This window comes from Lepidochelys kempii, chromosome 17 (genome assembly GCF_965140285.1).
Source record: "Lepidochelys kempii isolate rLepKem1 chromosome 17, rLepKem1.hap1, whole genome shotgun sequence".
In the NCBI taxonomy this organism is placed as follows: Eukaryota; Metazoa; Chordata; order Testudines; family Cheloniidae; genus Lepidochelys; species Lepidochelys kempii.
Window position 1 is genome coordinate 17488697 of NC_136396.1, and position 14964 is coordinate 17503660.

General features: G+C 44.8%; 1 protein-coding gene and 1 long non-coding RNA gene across 5 annotated transcripts in view; one reads left to right on the forward strand and one right to left on the reverse strand.

Moving 5' to 3' along the window:
• ATP2A3 (ATPase sarcoplasmic/endoplasmic reticulum Ca2+ transporting 3) overlaps positions 1-14964 on the forward strand; it is a 158914-nt gene that overhangs the window by 79950 nt on the left and 64000 nt on the right. For all 4 annotated transcript variants that reach the window (XM_073315802.2, XM_073315798.2, XM_073315800.2 and 1 more), the window contains exons 4-6: positions 1731-1835; positions 5082-5220; positions 12577-12657. In XM_073315802.2, the coding sequence (XP_073171903.1) occupies positions 1794-1835; positions 5082-5220; positions 12577-12657 (262 nt within the window). In that variant the 5' untranslated portion in view covers positions 1731-1793. The remainder of the gene's footprint in view (positions 1-1730; positions 1836-5081; positions 5221-12576; positions 12658-14964) is intronic.
• LOC140899771 (uncharacterized) overlaps positions 6528-14964 on the reverse strand; it is a 137620-nt gene continuing 129183 nt past the window's right edge. The window contains exon 4 of the long non-coding RNA XR_012155443.2: positions 6528-6639. This is a non-coding gene — a long non-coding RNA (uncharacterized LOC140899771). The remainder of the gene's footprint in view (positions 6640-14964) is intronic.

The following is a 14964-nucleotide window of genomic DNA, read 5'->3' on the forward strand; positions in this document are numbered from 1 at the left end:
TCTCTCCCAGTCTCTGATGGAACTTGCCTGACTCCCTTTACTAGATTCTCAGCTCCTATGAATATGGGGATCATGCTACATATACAGCTCCACTTTCCTTAGTGTACAGTTGCCTTACGTCCCCAGCTACCTCATGAATTGGTTTGCTGGTTTGAACATAATAACAGAGTCCAGAGTCATGCACCAGAGTTATTTACTGGCTGAGCCGGGGGTGGGGGGATTATGCACAGATGTGGAAGGAACAGATTTTAATCAGTATATATCAAGGTTCCTTGATTTTTCTCTCTCTCCAAAACCCAAGGGGGGAAAAGTTCCATAGCTGCTAATCAAGAGTACAGAGCGGGAAATGTAGAAAAATTTATTATGTAGTACTTGGTAAATACTTGGTGACTTACCCAACCCTGGCTGAAATTAAAAGGAGTCTTTCCATCAACTTCAGTGGGCTCTGGATCAAGCCCATGGTGCACGGTGTCGTCGTCAGTTCGACCTTCATCATGTGAGAAATCTCATGTAAAACAGAACTTTGAGATGCTATTATTTCTGAATCCTGACTTGCACAGTCACAACATTTTGAATAAGGAGCTTTTAGTGCCTTTGTCTTCTTTTCTGCTAGTGCAAAACCTTAAGTGGATAAACAGACCTGCTGGAATCCATTGAAAATAACCCACACAATATCAATTCCTTCCTAGCCCAGACATAGGTCAGAAAAGCATAATGTGAGCCATTCATGAGCTGGTGAGCTAACAAACTGGTTTCCAGTCCACTTGAATAGCAACCATCTGACAAATCTCCTACCATTTTGGACTAGATGACCTTCTGGGGTCCCTTCCAACCCTGATATTCTATGATTCTATGATCTCCCACCCTCTCTGCTTTAAAAGTGGCAACGAGTCCTGTGGCACCATATAGACTAACAGACCTATTGGAGCATAAGCTTTTGTGGGTGAATATCCACTTCGTCGGTGTCATTTTTTAATAACGGCATTCCATATCAGCCGGTAATTGTCTTGTGAAAATGACATGTTATCACGCCACACAAAGGGCAATCAAATCCTGGGCAGCTGCATTTTAAGCCTGACTTTGCACCTCAGGATTGCTGGCAAGAAAACCAGTTTGCCTTGTAATTGTCCTTCAGCAATTCTAGGTGGGACTGGTTTCTAATAGGAGGAATTGCAGATGGACTCCCTCCTGAAAAATCAACATGGGAGTGGGAACCTCTGATACATACATGCCTTCGACTGAGCTGACATTTGAATGCTTTACAGTGTTGTTGTGGCAGTGCTGTGATCTTTGCATACAAATGCTTTGACAAGCAGCTCAAGGGAGTGAAAATGTGGGCATGAGGGATTTTTTTTTGTACCAGCACTTGTGCTTTTCTCACCTGGTCATCTGATTCATAGCTTTGGGTGCTTCAGGGCTGTAAAACACTAATTTAAAAAATCCAATTCAGCAAGCTACTTAGGCAGGAGCTTAACTTTAAGCACCTGAGTGGTCCCATTACATTGAATGCAATGCAAGCAATCCTGTGTTTTCAGTTTAAGCACATGCTCAGATACCTTGCTCTGACCCAAGGCATCTAACACTAATAGCGTTCACACCCATGATGAAGGGCCTGATCCAAAGCCCAGGGAAGACAAAGGAAGGACTGCCACTGGCTTCAGTAGTTTGAGTTATGCTGCCCAAAACAGCTAGCGGGTCCTAGAGTTACACTGTATCTTGCCACCCTGCAGATCCTGGCCTGGTTTGAAGAAGGTGAAGAGATCACTACTGCATTTGTAGAGCCAGTTGTCATCATGCTGATTCTCTTAGCCAATGCTGTTGTGGGGGTGTGGCAGGTATGTAACCGCTTTTGTCTCCCTTCTTTAATTCCTGTAAGCACTGCGGTTTGTTTGGGGGGCAGTGGAGCTATTGGCCAGGTGCCTGGAACTGTACAGCCTGCATGAATGAAGCCCTGGCTGTTTAAATGCACGAAGGGATGCTCATGAGTTGGAACCATGTGCTAGGTTTGCGCTGCAGAGTTAACTCAAGTTTCCTACGATCCAATCCGCTCTTTTTTGAGCTAGCCAAGTTTGAGCGACTAGTCACACTATGAAATAACACTCAAGCTGCGCAGAGCTGGCAAATTGTCTTCACTCAAGCTGTGGCCTTTACCCCCTCTCGAGCCAGCCAACTTGAGGCAAAAGCACCAGCACACTCACATGAAGGGGATGCAGGTGAGGGGTAATACTTGAGTTAACTCTGCAGTGAAGACAAGCCTGTGGTGAGGGAAGTATTGTGCAGCTGCCAAAAACAAAAATAAGACCGTGGAGCATTGAGGGAATGAAGGGAGAAATTCTGGTAAGGAAAACATGAACCCCACTTGAGGTTGATGAAAGCAGGCTTTTAATTACCAAACAGTAATGAAAATGAGGAGCCAGACTCTCAGCTGGAGCCTGATCTGCACAAGGGAAAAAGTCCCCAAAAAACCCCAGAGAAAAGCGAGTTCAGTTCGCCAGGTATTGGCAAAGTTGGTAACTAACGAGTAGGGAATAGACCCTATGCTGGTGAAGTCTCCATGTTTAGCTCACTTAAAAAAAAAAAAAAATCTGTGAGTACTTTAAAAGGATATAAAATGCCATCCTGAATAAAAATAGAATGAGTGACATGTACTACATTTAATCTTTATTTTGTCATCCCTTAATTTTTATTTGGCAATTCGTATAGTTTGGAGTTTAGGATGCCACACTTATTTACCACCTAGTTAAATACCACTTATCTTTTGGCAGTGGCCAAATGCGTTTTCATTAAGCAAACTTCTTAATGCGCCCCAACTGCAGTAGCAGTTATTACCAGGTGCTTTCATTTGCCTGTTGTTCCCTGGAACATCTTGCAAGGTAGTATCCATTCTGAAAAAGTGGCAGACGCTAAGGTCTTTTTTACTTCAAAATATTAAGCTGCTGTTTAACTTAGTTTTAAGCTTATTTGATATATTCTAATTGCTGCATCCAGTGCTCAGGGGTGCTGCAAGTTGAGCCGAAATGTGTCTGGGTAGAAAATCCATATTCTTAGAAGCAAGAGACGATTAGGCTCACTGATCATTTGTTCCAGGTGTGTTTTCCCTCCAAGATCCTTTGTTACATTTTGATGTAGTTCCAAAATACTAATGCTCCTTTGTATGTTCAGAACACTTCCCATGCAAGAATCTCAAAGCATTTTCCACACACTCGCTCACGAAGGTCCACAACTGTAGTTGCTCTAGGCGCACATTAACCCCTATGTCACATATAGAGAAACTGAGGCAAGAGTAACAAGGAGTCTGGTGGGACCTTAAAGAGGAATTCCTCTCCTGGAATTGACACCTCCTTATCAATTATTGGGAGTGGACTACATCCACCCTGATTGAATTGGCCCTGTCAACACTGGTTCTCCACTTGTGAGGTAACTCCCTTCTCTTCATGTGTCAGTATATAATGCCTGCATCTATAATTTTCACTCTATGCATCTGAAGAAGTGGTTTTCGCAAAAGCTTATGCCCAAATAAATCTGTTAGTCTTTAAGGTGCCACCGGATTCCTTGTTGTTTTTGTGGATTCAGACTAACATGGCTATCCCCTGATACCTGAGGCAAGACTGGGTTCAATGACTTTTTTTTTAATGGTCTCAGAGTAAGTCCATAGCAGAGTTCAGTCTAGAAATCAGAAATCCTGAGACTCTGTTGTTTTAACGATTAACAACACTACCAGTTCCTCTCAGATGGTTCCATACCACTTTGCCTCTGGCACATCCGAGATTCAGCACAAAATGTAGTTTTCAGAGTAGCAGCCGCGTTAGTCTGTATCCGTAAAAAGAAAAGGAGTACTTGTGGCACCTTAGAGACTAACAAATGTATTTGAGCATAAGCTTTCATGAGCTACAGCTCACTTCATCGGATGCATACAGAGGAAAATACAGTGGGGAGATTTTATATACACAGAGAACATGAAATAATGGGTGTTACCATACAGACTGTAACAAGAGTGATCAGGAAAGGTGAGCTATTACCAGCAGGAGAGCAGGGAGGGCATGGGGGATAATCAAAATGGGCCATTTCCAGCAGTTTATAAGAACTGTAGGAGGGGAAATAAACATGGCGAAATAGTTTTACTTTGTGTAATGACACATCCACTCCCAGTCTTTATTCAAGCCTAAGTTAACTGTATCCAGTTTGCAAATTAATTCCAATTCAGCAGTCTCTTGTTGGAGTCTGTTTCTGAAGTTTTTTTGTTGAAGAATTGCCACTTTTAGGTCTGTAATCGAGTGACCAAAGAGACTGAAGTGTTCTCCGACTGGTTTTTGAACGTTATAATTCTTGACGTCTGATTTGTGTCCATTTATTCTTTTACATAGAGACTGTCCAGTTTGGCCAATGTACATGGCAGAGGGGCATTGCTGGCACATGATGGCATATATCACATTGGTAGATGTGCAGAACCACTAACCCAGGAACCTATCCTTGCAATAAAGACTGTTGCTAACTGTGTCCACATATCTATTCAGGGGACGCCATCATAGGGCCTAATCACATCAGCCACACTATCAGAGGCTCGTTCACGCGCCCCCACCCCCACTCTTCTGCTGGTAATAGCTCACCTTTCCTGATCACTCTCGTTACAGTGTGAATGGTAACACCCATTGTTTCATGTTCTCTGTGTATATAAAATCCCCCTACAGCATTTTCCACTGCATGCATCTGATGAAGTGAGCTGTAGCTCACGAAAGCTTATGCTCTAATAAATTTGTTAGTCTCTAAGGTGCCACAAGTCCTCCTCCTCTTAGCACAAAATGTAGTACTTCATATACTGCTTTGAAGTCATTCACTACCCCTCCCCTGTCTGAAGTAGGTAAACATGTTTCCCTTTAGCCATGGGGACAATGAGGCATAGTAAGGTTCAGTGACACTGCCCAATACCACAAAACGAATAGACTTCAAAGCCAAGATTAGAATTCAGGAGTTCCTGGCTCCCATTCCCTTGTTCACACAACTGCGCCTCCCCCCCCCCCCACGCATCACCACCATTTAAATGGTACAAATGCCTGAAGCTCTGCTGCACGCTGTGTTTACAGGAGAGAAATGCGGAGAGTGCTATTGAAGCCTTAAAGGAATACGAGCCAGAAATGGGAAAAGTGATCCGTGCCGACAGGAATGGAGTCCAGAGGATCCGGGCTCGGGATATTGTTCCTGGGGATATTGTGGAAGTGGCAGGTATGGCAATGATCTCTCCCCCTCTTCTCTGCACCCCCCCAGCCCCTCATCTCCTTTGCTGTATGCACAGGTATGAAACATCCTGCTGGGCTATGGGTGAGGTAATCCCACCCTGAGTTAGTTTAGAACTAAACTGAAAATGCAGCGAAACTCACCATCACCCTGGTTCTTTGGTTTTGAGCAACTTTTGTTTGAAGCAACCTTGTTACAGAATAGTGAGCTGAAACAGGAGAACCGCTCCAGCATTATGTGCTGGCTTATACTGACTATCCAGCACTCTGCTCGTCTAAAGTAAGTTAGGCTTTGGTCTGCATGGCTTTCCATGAAAGAAAATGGTCTCCCTTAAGGTTTGTGGGATAATTATTCATGGAAGACAAGTAGTGCAGGGACGGGAAAGGCTGAGGGGAAAGCATTGGTTTGCGAGCACGGGAGAGACTTGTGCTTTTGGATCTGGGTTTGGGTAACCTCCATCTGCATTCGTGTACTTCATCCTATGGCTTATCCTCCTGTCCTTCCCTTGCACATGCAGCTGTTGGGATTAAGGTGCAAAACAGATTCCATTTTCACCTGTCCTGCATTGGCCTGAGAAATGTCTCCTGAAGGTTTCTTCTTTCTTGGCCATCGCAAGCAAATTCTCAGAGGAAGCCTTATTGACCACTCCACCCTGTTACCTTTCGCCACGAGTTTAGCCCTTTGCCCTTGTGCCTCCTGTCCGTTTGGTCCTGCTTGGGCAGTGAATGGAGACAGCTGGGGTGTGGGGAATGGAGAATGCTAAGAGGTTGGGATAAGAAACTCTCTTTATTTGTAGCTAGATTCCAACTGCATTGAGCTACCTATATATTTTTTGGCTTTCAGGGGCATCACAAAGATCAGTGAGTTCTCATCCTCTCTGCATCCCTTGTACTATCCCCGTTCTATGGATGCAGAAACTGAGGCACAGAGAGACCCAAAGGTCACACAGCAAGTATGTGGCAGAGGCAGGAATACAACCCAGGTTTTCTGGGTCTAAGTCCAGTCCTTTAATCCTTCCTGTCACCTACTCCTCTGAGCAGAGCCAGGCAGAATCTACCCCTACATTTATTAGGACTTGTAGGATTGTGTTCTTTACCCTTCAATATTGAAGGCACTGTTGGAGGATTAAATAAAAAGCATTTGTTCTTCTGGCTCACGATAGTATTCTTTATATTGATTAAAGTTCAGGGTTTGCTAGCCCACACCCCTCCTCAAAATGCCACATTTCAATTAGCCAGCAAAATTATTATTATTATTATTATTTATTATTTTTTAAACCAACTTTAAGCCTCCAAATCCCTCATACTCATCTGCTCTTCTCCACTTTGTGGACTTGCTAGTGGAAAAATGCTGCAGTTCCTTGTGGACTAATCCAATTCTTTGTTAAGTCTTCCTGTTGTACTTCATCTGGAAGATAGATATATCTAAAAATAATGCACAGAAGATCATCACGGGCCATTTCCTCAGCTGGTGTAAACTGGCATAACTCCACAGCACAGCTACATCGATGAACGCCAGCTGGGGCTCTGGCCTGAGGTTAGCACAGACTGGATTTGAACTGTGTATGAATAAGGAACTGAGATTTGGTCGCACGTACGGTGATGTCTGATTCTGCTAAGTTTGAAACCATAGATTGTTGTCTAGATGGTGTTCGGGCGTCTCCTCTGTACTCTCTGTGTGGGTGGGAAAGAACAGGGCATCAGGGACATGTGCAATGGATAAAGGGTTCCTCTTTCTAGGCTCCATTCATCCAATCTGTTTTTTTGGGGGCAGGTCCTTTGGGAAAAACAGGTCAGGGCAGTTTTTCAGCTCCACAAAGCTCCCTTTCTGTGTGGGCAAAGTGAGCCCATGGGGATTGGCTGGCCAAGATGCTCTCTGGAAAAAGGAGGCTTGCGCCTGCCTTGAAAAGAACAAATTGTAAAATGCAGCTGTCGCAGGCCAAACAGCTCAAGGATTTTTCCACCAGGGGAAAATGTCTCGGCCAGGCCTGCCCCGTTAGGATCTTGAGCCGTGTGGTCTGGTTGTCTCTGTGGGATTTTAGGAGAATGCTGACTCGAGCAGTCAGAAGTCATTAAAGTACTTGGTGCTGAAAGTGGGCAGCTGCTCAGCTTGGGCCCCGTTTCTTGTCTGTCTCCTCCTTTGCCCCCAGGAGGAGCACAGACCCACTGTTTCGCTGGAATAAAAAGAATTACGCTGCTTTTTCTTGAACAAGAATTTCAGAAAGAGAACTTGAAATAAACAACAAAGAGAAATTAAATCAGAGTCCATTGGACTGTAAACTCTTCAGACAAGGAGATCTTTTGTATTATGCTTGTTTATGTGCCTGGCACAATGGTTCCCTGATCCCTAACTGGTACCTTGTAGCTCAGAGGTGGACAAACTACAGCCTGCAGGCCACATCCGGCCCACAGGACCGTCCTGCCCGGCCCTTGAGCTCCCAGCCAGGAAGGCTAGTCCCCGGCCCCTGTCCCGTTGTCCTCCCTCCTCCGCTGCCATGCGGGCAGCGCTCTGGGCGGCGGGGTTGCGCACTCCTGCTGAGCAGAGCGGCAGTGTGTCTAGCTCCGGCTGGGCAGCGCGGCTGCCAGACATGCCGCTTTGAGGAGCGGGAGGGGGGTTTGGATAAGGGGCAGGGGTGTCCCGGGGGACAGTCGGGGGACAGGGAGCAGGGGGAGGTTGGATGGGGTGGAGGTTCTGCAGGGGACAGGGGGGATAGTTGGGGAACAGGAGGGTTAGATAGGTGTGGGGTCCTGGGGGGCCTGTCAGGGGGCAGGGGTGTGGATAGGGGTTGGGGGACAGGGAGCAGGGGGGTTGGATAGTGGGTGGGATCCCGGGGAGTGGTTAGAGGCGGGGGGTCCCAGGAGGGGGCAGTCAGGGGACAAGGAGCAGGGGGGTTGGATGGGTCAGGAGTTCTGAGGGGGGCAGTCAGGGGGCGGGAAGTGGGAGTGGGTGGATAAGGGGTGGGGGCCAGGCTGTTGGGGGAGGCACAGCCTTCCCTACCTGGCCCTCTATACAGTTTTGCAAACCCAATGTGGCCCTCCAGCCAAAATGTTTGCCCACCCCTGTTGTAGCTGCTACTGCAGTACAAATTATTGTTTTATCACTGCCCTAAACTCCCTGTGCCAGTCTGCCTGCCTTCCACCAGCCTTTCAGCCTGCTAGCAACTCCCTCCCCCTCTAACTATATAGGGCAGTTAGTTAAACACCATCACGATGCCTCTTCCAGCCCCCCTAATCAAATGCTTATTGCATGCGTATGAGTGGCTGATTTTTTAAAATTTTGTTTGTTTTTTTAATTACACCATCAACATCAAAAGTCGCGGAGAAACAGCTGAGCCGTTGTCTGGGGATTCATGATTTAACTGAGACAGACTTAGCAAGTTATAATACCTAGCAAGTACGCTGTCAGATTGTGTAATACAAGAGTGTGTGAATCCAGCATGAGCACCAGCTCGTATAACATGATTGACACTGCTGTGTAAAATGACACACACCCTTAAACTCTGGTAGCTGACACATTTGCACATCTAACGGGGAACATACGTATATGCTACCTAGGACCAAGCTCCAGTATTTTTTACATTGGCAGTGGAATCTATGTGATGGTTGAGGAGGGGAAAGTGAAAACCTTAGTTACCTGACTAGTTACTCAATGCTGTGCTATGATATGGGGGTAGGGGGAATGGTATGTGAAAGACAGAAATTCCTTCTTGATCCGTGTTGCAATTAGCTGATGCCCTGAAAGGTGATATCTGATTACCTCAATTTAGCAAGTAAAACTATGCATTCTGCTTTTGAGCCTAATCCATGCCACCATATTTAATGCTCTGACCTCCTGTAGAGGTGAATTCCATTGGCTTTGGCTAAGTTTTCCAGGCATCTGATGAGGCGGTGATTCTATCCCTGAGTGAGTAACCGTGTGTGTCTCAGAGAGAGAGAAAGGTTGGGTGTAATATATGGAGGACTGAAGTTGGAAGACTGAGATTAATGCAAACACTTTGTAATTGACTTCATTTTTTAAAAGGTTTGGGGTTTTGTTTAGTTTTTTAAATGTGGGATCTACAAAGGGGGGAAAACCCCAAATTGATAATGGAATGACTGTCAATTTTAAAATGGAAAACAAAGCATTGATAGCTTAGAATGAGCGCTCTCTCTCTTATTTTTGCCATGACTGTGGAACATTAAACTGTAACTATCAGCTCATCATGGTGAGCCGTTGTCGCAGCCCTTCCTTGGCCCATGGGGGAGTGGGGTGGAGGTAACCACCCCCTGATTTCCCTTTTCGGATTGTGACTTCAGTGACAGCAGGTAGAGCAGGGGCTATGCACCAGAAACTCCCTGTACTGCAGCCCTGCGGGTGGGGAATGGGAGGAGCCCTGGCTCTGCCTCCACCACTCACTGGCCAGAGTTAGGTGATCAGGAGCATACAGGAGAGCAAATTGCTCCCTGAGAAGGTGGTGAAGTAATTTACAGCCTCCCCAAAGCAAGGCAAAGAGAGGAATTGTGCTGAGCATGGTTCATTCTCTGATTTTTTTTGGGTGATGCACCACTCCTCGCATGTTCTGTCATTACAGTCTAGTTTAGTGGAGGGTTAGGGTCCATTAAAATCATTGCCTGGTGGGTAAAATGAAGAACAAGTTAAATAATTTGTTAAAATTGCATTAAATATGGCATTTTGCCTTCGTAGCAGATTTCTTGAAGCTGGCCTCAGCTCTTCTCTCCCAGGCTGTCTAAATACAGTAGATCGCCTGTCTCTTTTTTTGGGGTGGGGGTGGGGGAGAGGGGTGTTAAAGTTCATGTTAGAAATTGACATGAGTACTGGTGCAGAGAGCCAGGATGTCCCAGTGGCTAGGGCACTAGCTAGGAGGTCAGAGTTCAAATCCCTGCTCCACCACAGACTTCCTGTGCGACCTAGGGCAAGTCACTTAGTCTCTCTGTGGCTCAGTTCCCCATCTGCAAAGTGAGGATCACGGCATTACGGGGAATAAATACATTAAAGATTGTGAGGTCTTCAGGTGCTGTGGTGATCAGGGCCATATAACTACCTTATAACAACAGCAAAGTGATAACTGGCAACGTGTTAGATAAGGCAATTCATTGCCCATGCTATTCACAATGATCCTCATCCTGCTACCCTTATTCATGCTTAGTAATACTTTATTCTACAAGTCCCACTGAAATCAGTACCTACTGTCTGCTATGTTTATGAAAGTACCTACCACAGTGGGACCCCGGTCTCTCAGCTATAGTTTCTAGGGGCTGCTGAAGTACAAAATCAAAAATTGGCTTGAGCCAGCCCTGGCCACAAGACTTTTTGCTGAGCATCATAGAGAGAGGCAATGTTCCTTGTGAGATTTACTAACCAATTCTGATCTCTTGATGCCAGTGTTGTTCCTATTTTTCTTGTGCCCATCCATTATGAAAACTGAGCCACGTGCATTCATTGGCTTCAGGCAAACATTTTTCCTTTGGCCTTCACCACAGTGGAAACTTGCAGCCTTTGATTTTGTAATGATTAGCTTCTATTTAGTAGCTGTCTAAGGACAGTTGATGCCTGGAAGCAAAACGGCCCCTTGCTAGCACAGGGAGAAGAAAGTTTGTGTGTTAAATAAATAAGCTAGTTATAAATCTCTCTCATCTGAATGAGCCTTAACTGTTACCAACCCAATGGAAAAAACTCAATAGACAGGTTGCACTGCAGGCTAGAGGCTGATCCTGTCTTCGCGAAGCAAGTTCAGTTCCCACCCAGCAATTGGCACCATTGGCAACCTCAGAGGCTTTAAAGATTTCAGTTCTTTCTCAGCACTTAAAGCAGGTCCAGCAAGGTCAGCCCTGAGGCTCATGGCCTAAGCTCTGAGCCCTGCTCTCTGGGTATCTATCAAGCTCCAATCACCATAGTATAGATGTACCTGTTCTTTTCACATCCTGCTAATAGATTTTAGTGCCTGCAGCTGGCAATAGATTACATCTCACAAATAGATGACCCTTTCGTGTAAGGGGGAGTAGAGCATTTTGGTATATCTTAAAAAGGGTCCATCTACATGGATGCTGTCCGTGTGTGAATAAAATTTCTTGCCGAGGGGGGTTTCAGTTCTCTTTATCTTGCATTCTTTGGTTCAGGGATATAGAAATGAGAGACTTACCCCAAATAAATCTTCCAAAGTTAAGAGCTTCATTCCAAAGGCCTTGACTAAATAGTGTATAGTATGTCATCTGGCATTCACCCAATAGGTCTTGATTCAGTGCCCATTCAGGTCAGTGGAAAAGACTCCCATTGATTTCAATCTGCATTAGATAAGGCCCTTAGCCCTGAAACAACTGGGAAGGTGGCAGGAGACTAGTGGTATCAGGTTTGGTGCATCTCCATTTGGGATATTGATTACCTCTTTCTGCTCTCCCTCCTGCAGACAGTTACTTTTGTTGACTCCTGAACTATCTGCATTATCCGCCACTGCGCAGGAAAGCACTTCAATGATTTCCAGGCCAGGGAGTGGTTCTTTCCTCCCATCCTGGCCTATGCTTCTGTATGGGAGTTTATTATAGGTGTGTATTTCACCAGATTAGTCATTTTCTGTTTAAAATAACTGGTGACCAGGCCACTCTTATCTCCAAGACTTTTGTTAGGAGCTGTGCCAAAGGAACATTGATGTTCATCAACTCAGGTTTCTATAGGCAAGAGTGTGGTTGTATGGCTAAGGAACTGGACTGAGATTCTTGACTCTGCCACAGACCTGCTTTGTGACCTTTGGGAAATCACTTACTCTCGCCATTTGTAAAATGGGTGGTAATGCTTTCCCTCCCAAGGGTCTTGAGGATAAATATGTTTGCGTGGGTCTCATGTACTGTGTTAATGAAGGCCATATGAGTATCTGGATTATTTGTATCACTATGTATGGGATCTCAAGAGTTAAGAGGGGGATTTCAGTGTCTATGGCCCTTTCAGTCGCTGGCGCCTTTGCTGAGAGATTTAACAGAGGACGGTTGGTGGTGGTTTATCTTTGATGTGGACATTCATGCATTAGAGACAGGTGCTACATATACAAACAGAAAGAGACTGTCCCTGCCCTGAAAAGCTTACGATTTAAATGGAGGAACAGGAAGTAATGTTATCCTCATTTTAAAGATTGGAAACTGAGGCACAGGGAGATTAACTGGCTTGTTGAGGTTTGTGGCAGAGCTCGGAATTGAGACCATTTTTCTGAGTCCAAGGTCTGTGCATAAACTGTCCTTCCTCTTGCTAGTTCCCATGGTTAGTTTATGTATCTCCCTTACTATGGTTGAGTTCAGTCACAGATCAGACCAAACACTTTTAACCTGTGGCATTTCTCTTCTACTTTCCCTCTCTTAGTTGGTGACAAGGTGCCAGCCGATATCCGGATCATTGAGATCAGATCCACGACATTACGGGTTGATCAGTCGATTCTCACAGGTATGGGCAGTGCTGTTACTGTGAGTATGGCGGTCTTGCACAGAATGACTGCTACTGGAATGAGTCCCACGTGGGGGTGGAGGTGTTGGGCTTGGTGCTTTAAGAACCTTCACACCCACAGAACGTTCAGTGAAATTTGTATCAACAGTTCTGAGTCCTGAAAAAGCTAGGTCCTCCTCTTAACGTTTTCATTTTCACACCTGTCTGGTGAATCTGTGGTGGCCAGCCCCTCTGTAACACTTTCCAAGGGTTACCTAATTAATCCAGACATTTGGCAAACCAATGTGTAGCATGTCCCTTTGAGGCTGATTGGTTAGCACTATTATCAGCCCTCTTTACAGCTGGAACAATTTAAAACCAGGGATTAAGGGTGGGGTTTTCAAATGCGTTCAGTGTTGGCCTGACTGCTCCACTGAAGTCAGTGAGCATTTGCAGTGGGAGCAGATTGGGGGTGAGATTTTCGAAATTGCTCCATTTAGGACTATGTGACTTGCCCAGAAAGGGAACCAGTGGCAGAGTTGGGATTAGAACTCAGGAGATTCTGGCTCCATGTCTCATACTCAGACCAGTGGACCACAGCTGACTCTCAGCAGGAAGTGCCCAAAATCTTGAAAATGTGTGAGATTTTGTTAAGACTCAAGCCTCATATTAATGATGGCTACCCATTTTACTGCAGAACAGGGTATGTTACTGTCTTACACAGGTACTGAACTGTGGCTTGAAAGCAAATATTGCTTGATTCATGTCTATCTTGTTGTGTAGCAATTAAAGAGTTATTCATTTCAGATGTGTGATATTTGCTAGAATCAGATGTTGTCATTGAGGGGAGGGGATTTTTTTTTAAATATGGATTAAAGAAGTGTTTGAAATATTACATATTAGCTTTAAACATTATATCACTGCTATCAGGGGGAAATGGAAGTTTCCTTTCTTTTCTATTTAGATGAACCATTAGTCTAAACTGAAAATCTCCTTTTGACATGATTTTAAAAATTCATTAGTTTAGGAAATGGCAAAAGGGAAGGGAAAACAATTGGAGAAATTAAATCTACAAGGACACCAGCACAGTCTCCCCGACACATAAATAACACAGGTTTTGTGCTAATTGAACTTTCTCCCTCTGCTGCATCTCCTGTCACCTTGCAGAACAAAATTATTTTTGTGCTCAGAGCACAAAATAAAGACCTTCAGGAGAAGCACTCTCGATGCTTTCATTACATCGCCCAAGGGATTCCATCTCCTCTTGAGGCCGTTGACTGGCTTTGAGTTGTCCTTGAATAAGTGGAACTGTTGCCTCTGATTTTGATTCTTGTGTCCTGAGGAGAGGGGCTTTTCTTCAAAGTTTGGAAGTCTTGGCTGTTGTAAGCTTCCTGGAGCAGGGAACCATCTTTTCATCCGTGTTTGTACGGTGCCTATCACAATGGGATCCTGGTCCATGACTAAATAAATAATCAGTAGTAGTAATGTAGCCAGTTTCCATGCCAATGCAGGACTGTTCCTTACAAGATGCAAAAGAAGATTTTTGGACTAAAGAGTATTTAATTTTAGAAGTCTTTTTTTTTCATGATGTCTTCAAAATAGAAAAATAGATAGTATAATCTTCACTGTCACTCTGATGAGTAATGTTTTCCTGCTGTTGCGAAGCACCCCACAATTTAGGATTAGTTTTTGAGCCCTTCAGACCCCACCCACAAAAAGCTAATCCTTGTTCCATTTGACTATCTCCTCACACAATTAATGCCAAGAAGCAACTCTGGCTGAGATTCACCAGAACAACACTTGGTCTCTGGTACCAGTTTCTCTGTAGAAGTCTTCACCAGTTAGTTGGTGGCAGTTAAAACCTGTCTGGAATCCGGAAAAACTTTTGTCTGTGTTTGTACCATGCCTAGCCCAGTGGGGCTGGGGCCTCCAGATGCAACTACAATACAAACCACAATAATTCAGACAGCAGTGCTGTTATCGCTGGAGTGTGAGGAGGGCAGCAATTGGTGGGTGAGACCAGGGACTTGAGTTTGCCAACTTGTATCAGGCTGTTCAGATGCCTAAATATGGAGTTAGGTGCCAAACTTTACATTTTCTGGCTCAAAATGTTGACCTAACCCTGTTAGGGTATGCTGTTACCTTAGCAGCTTTTTAGCTCTTGTAATTTTCACTTGAGTTCAAGCTAGTTATTTTCCTATGACTATTCTCTCCATAGTGAACAGATGAATGGACCAGCTGTAACAGCTCATTGATGAATGTCCAAACAAAATGACCTAGTGCCAAAGATCTATTTTCAAGGCTATGTATTGTCACCAACAGAAGCTT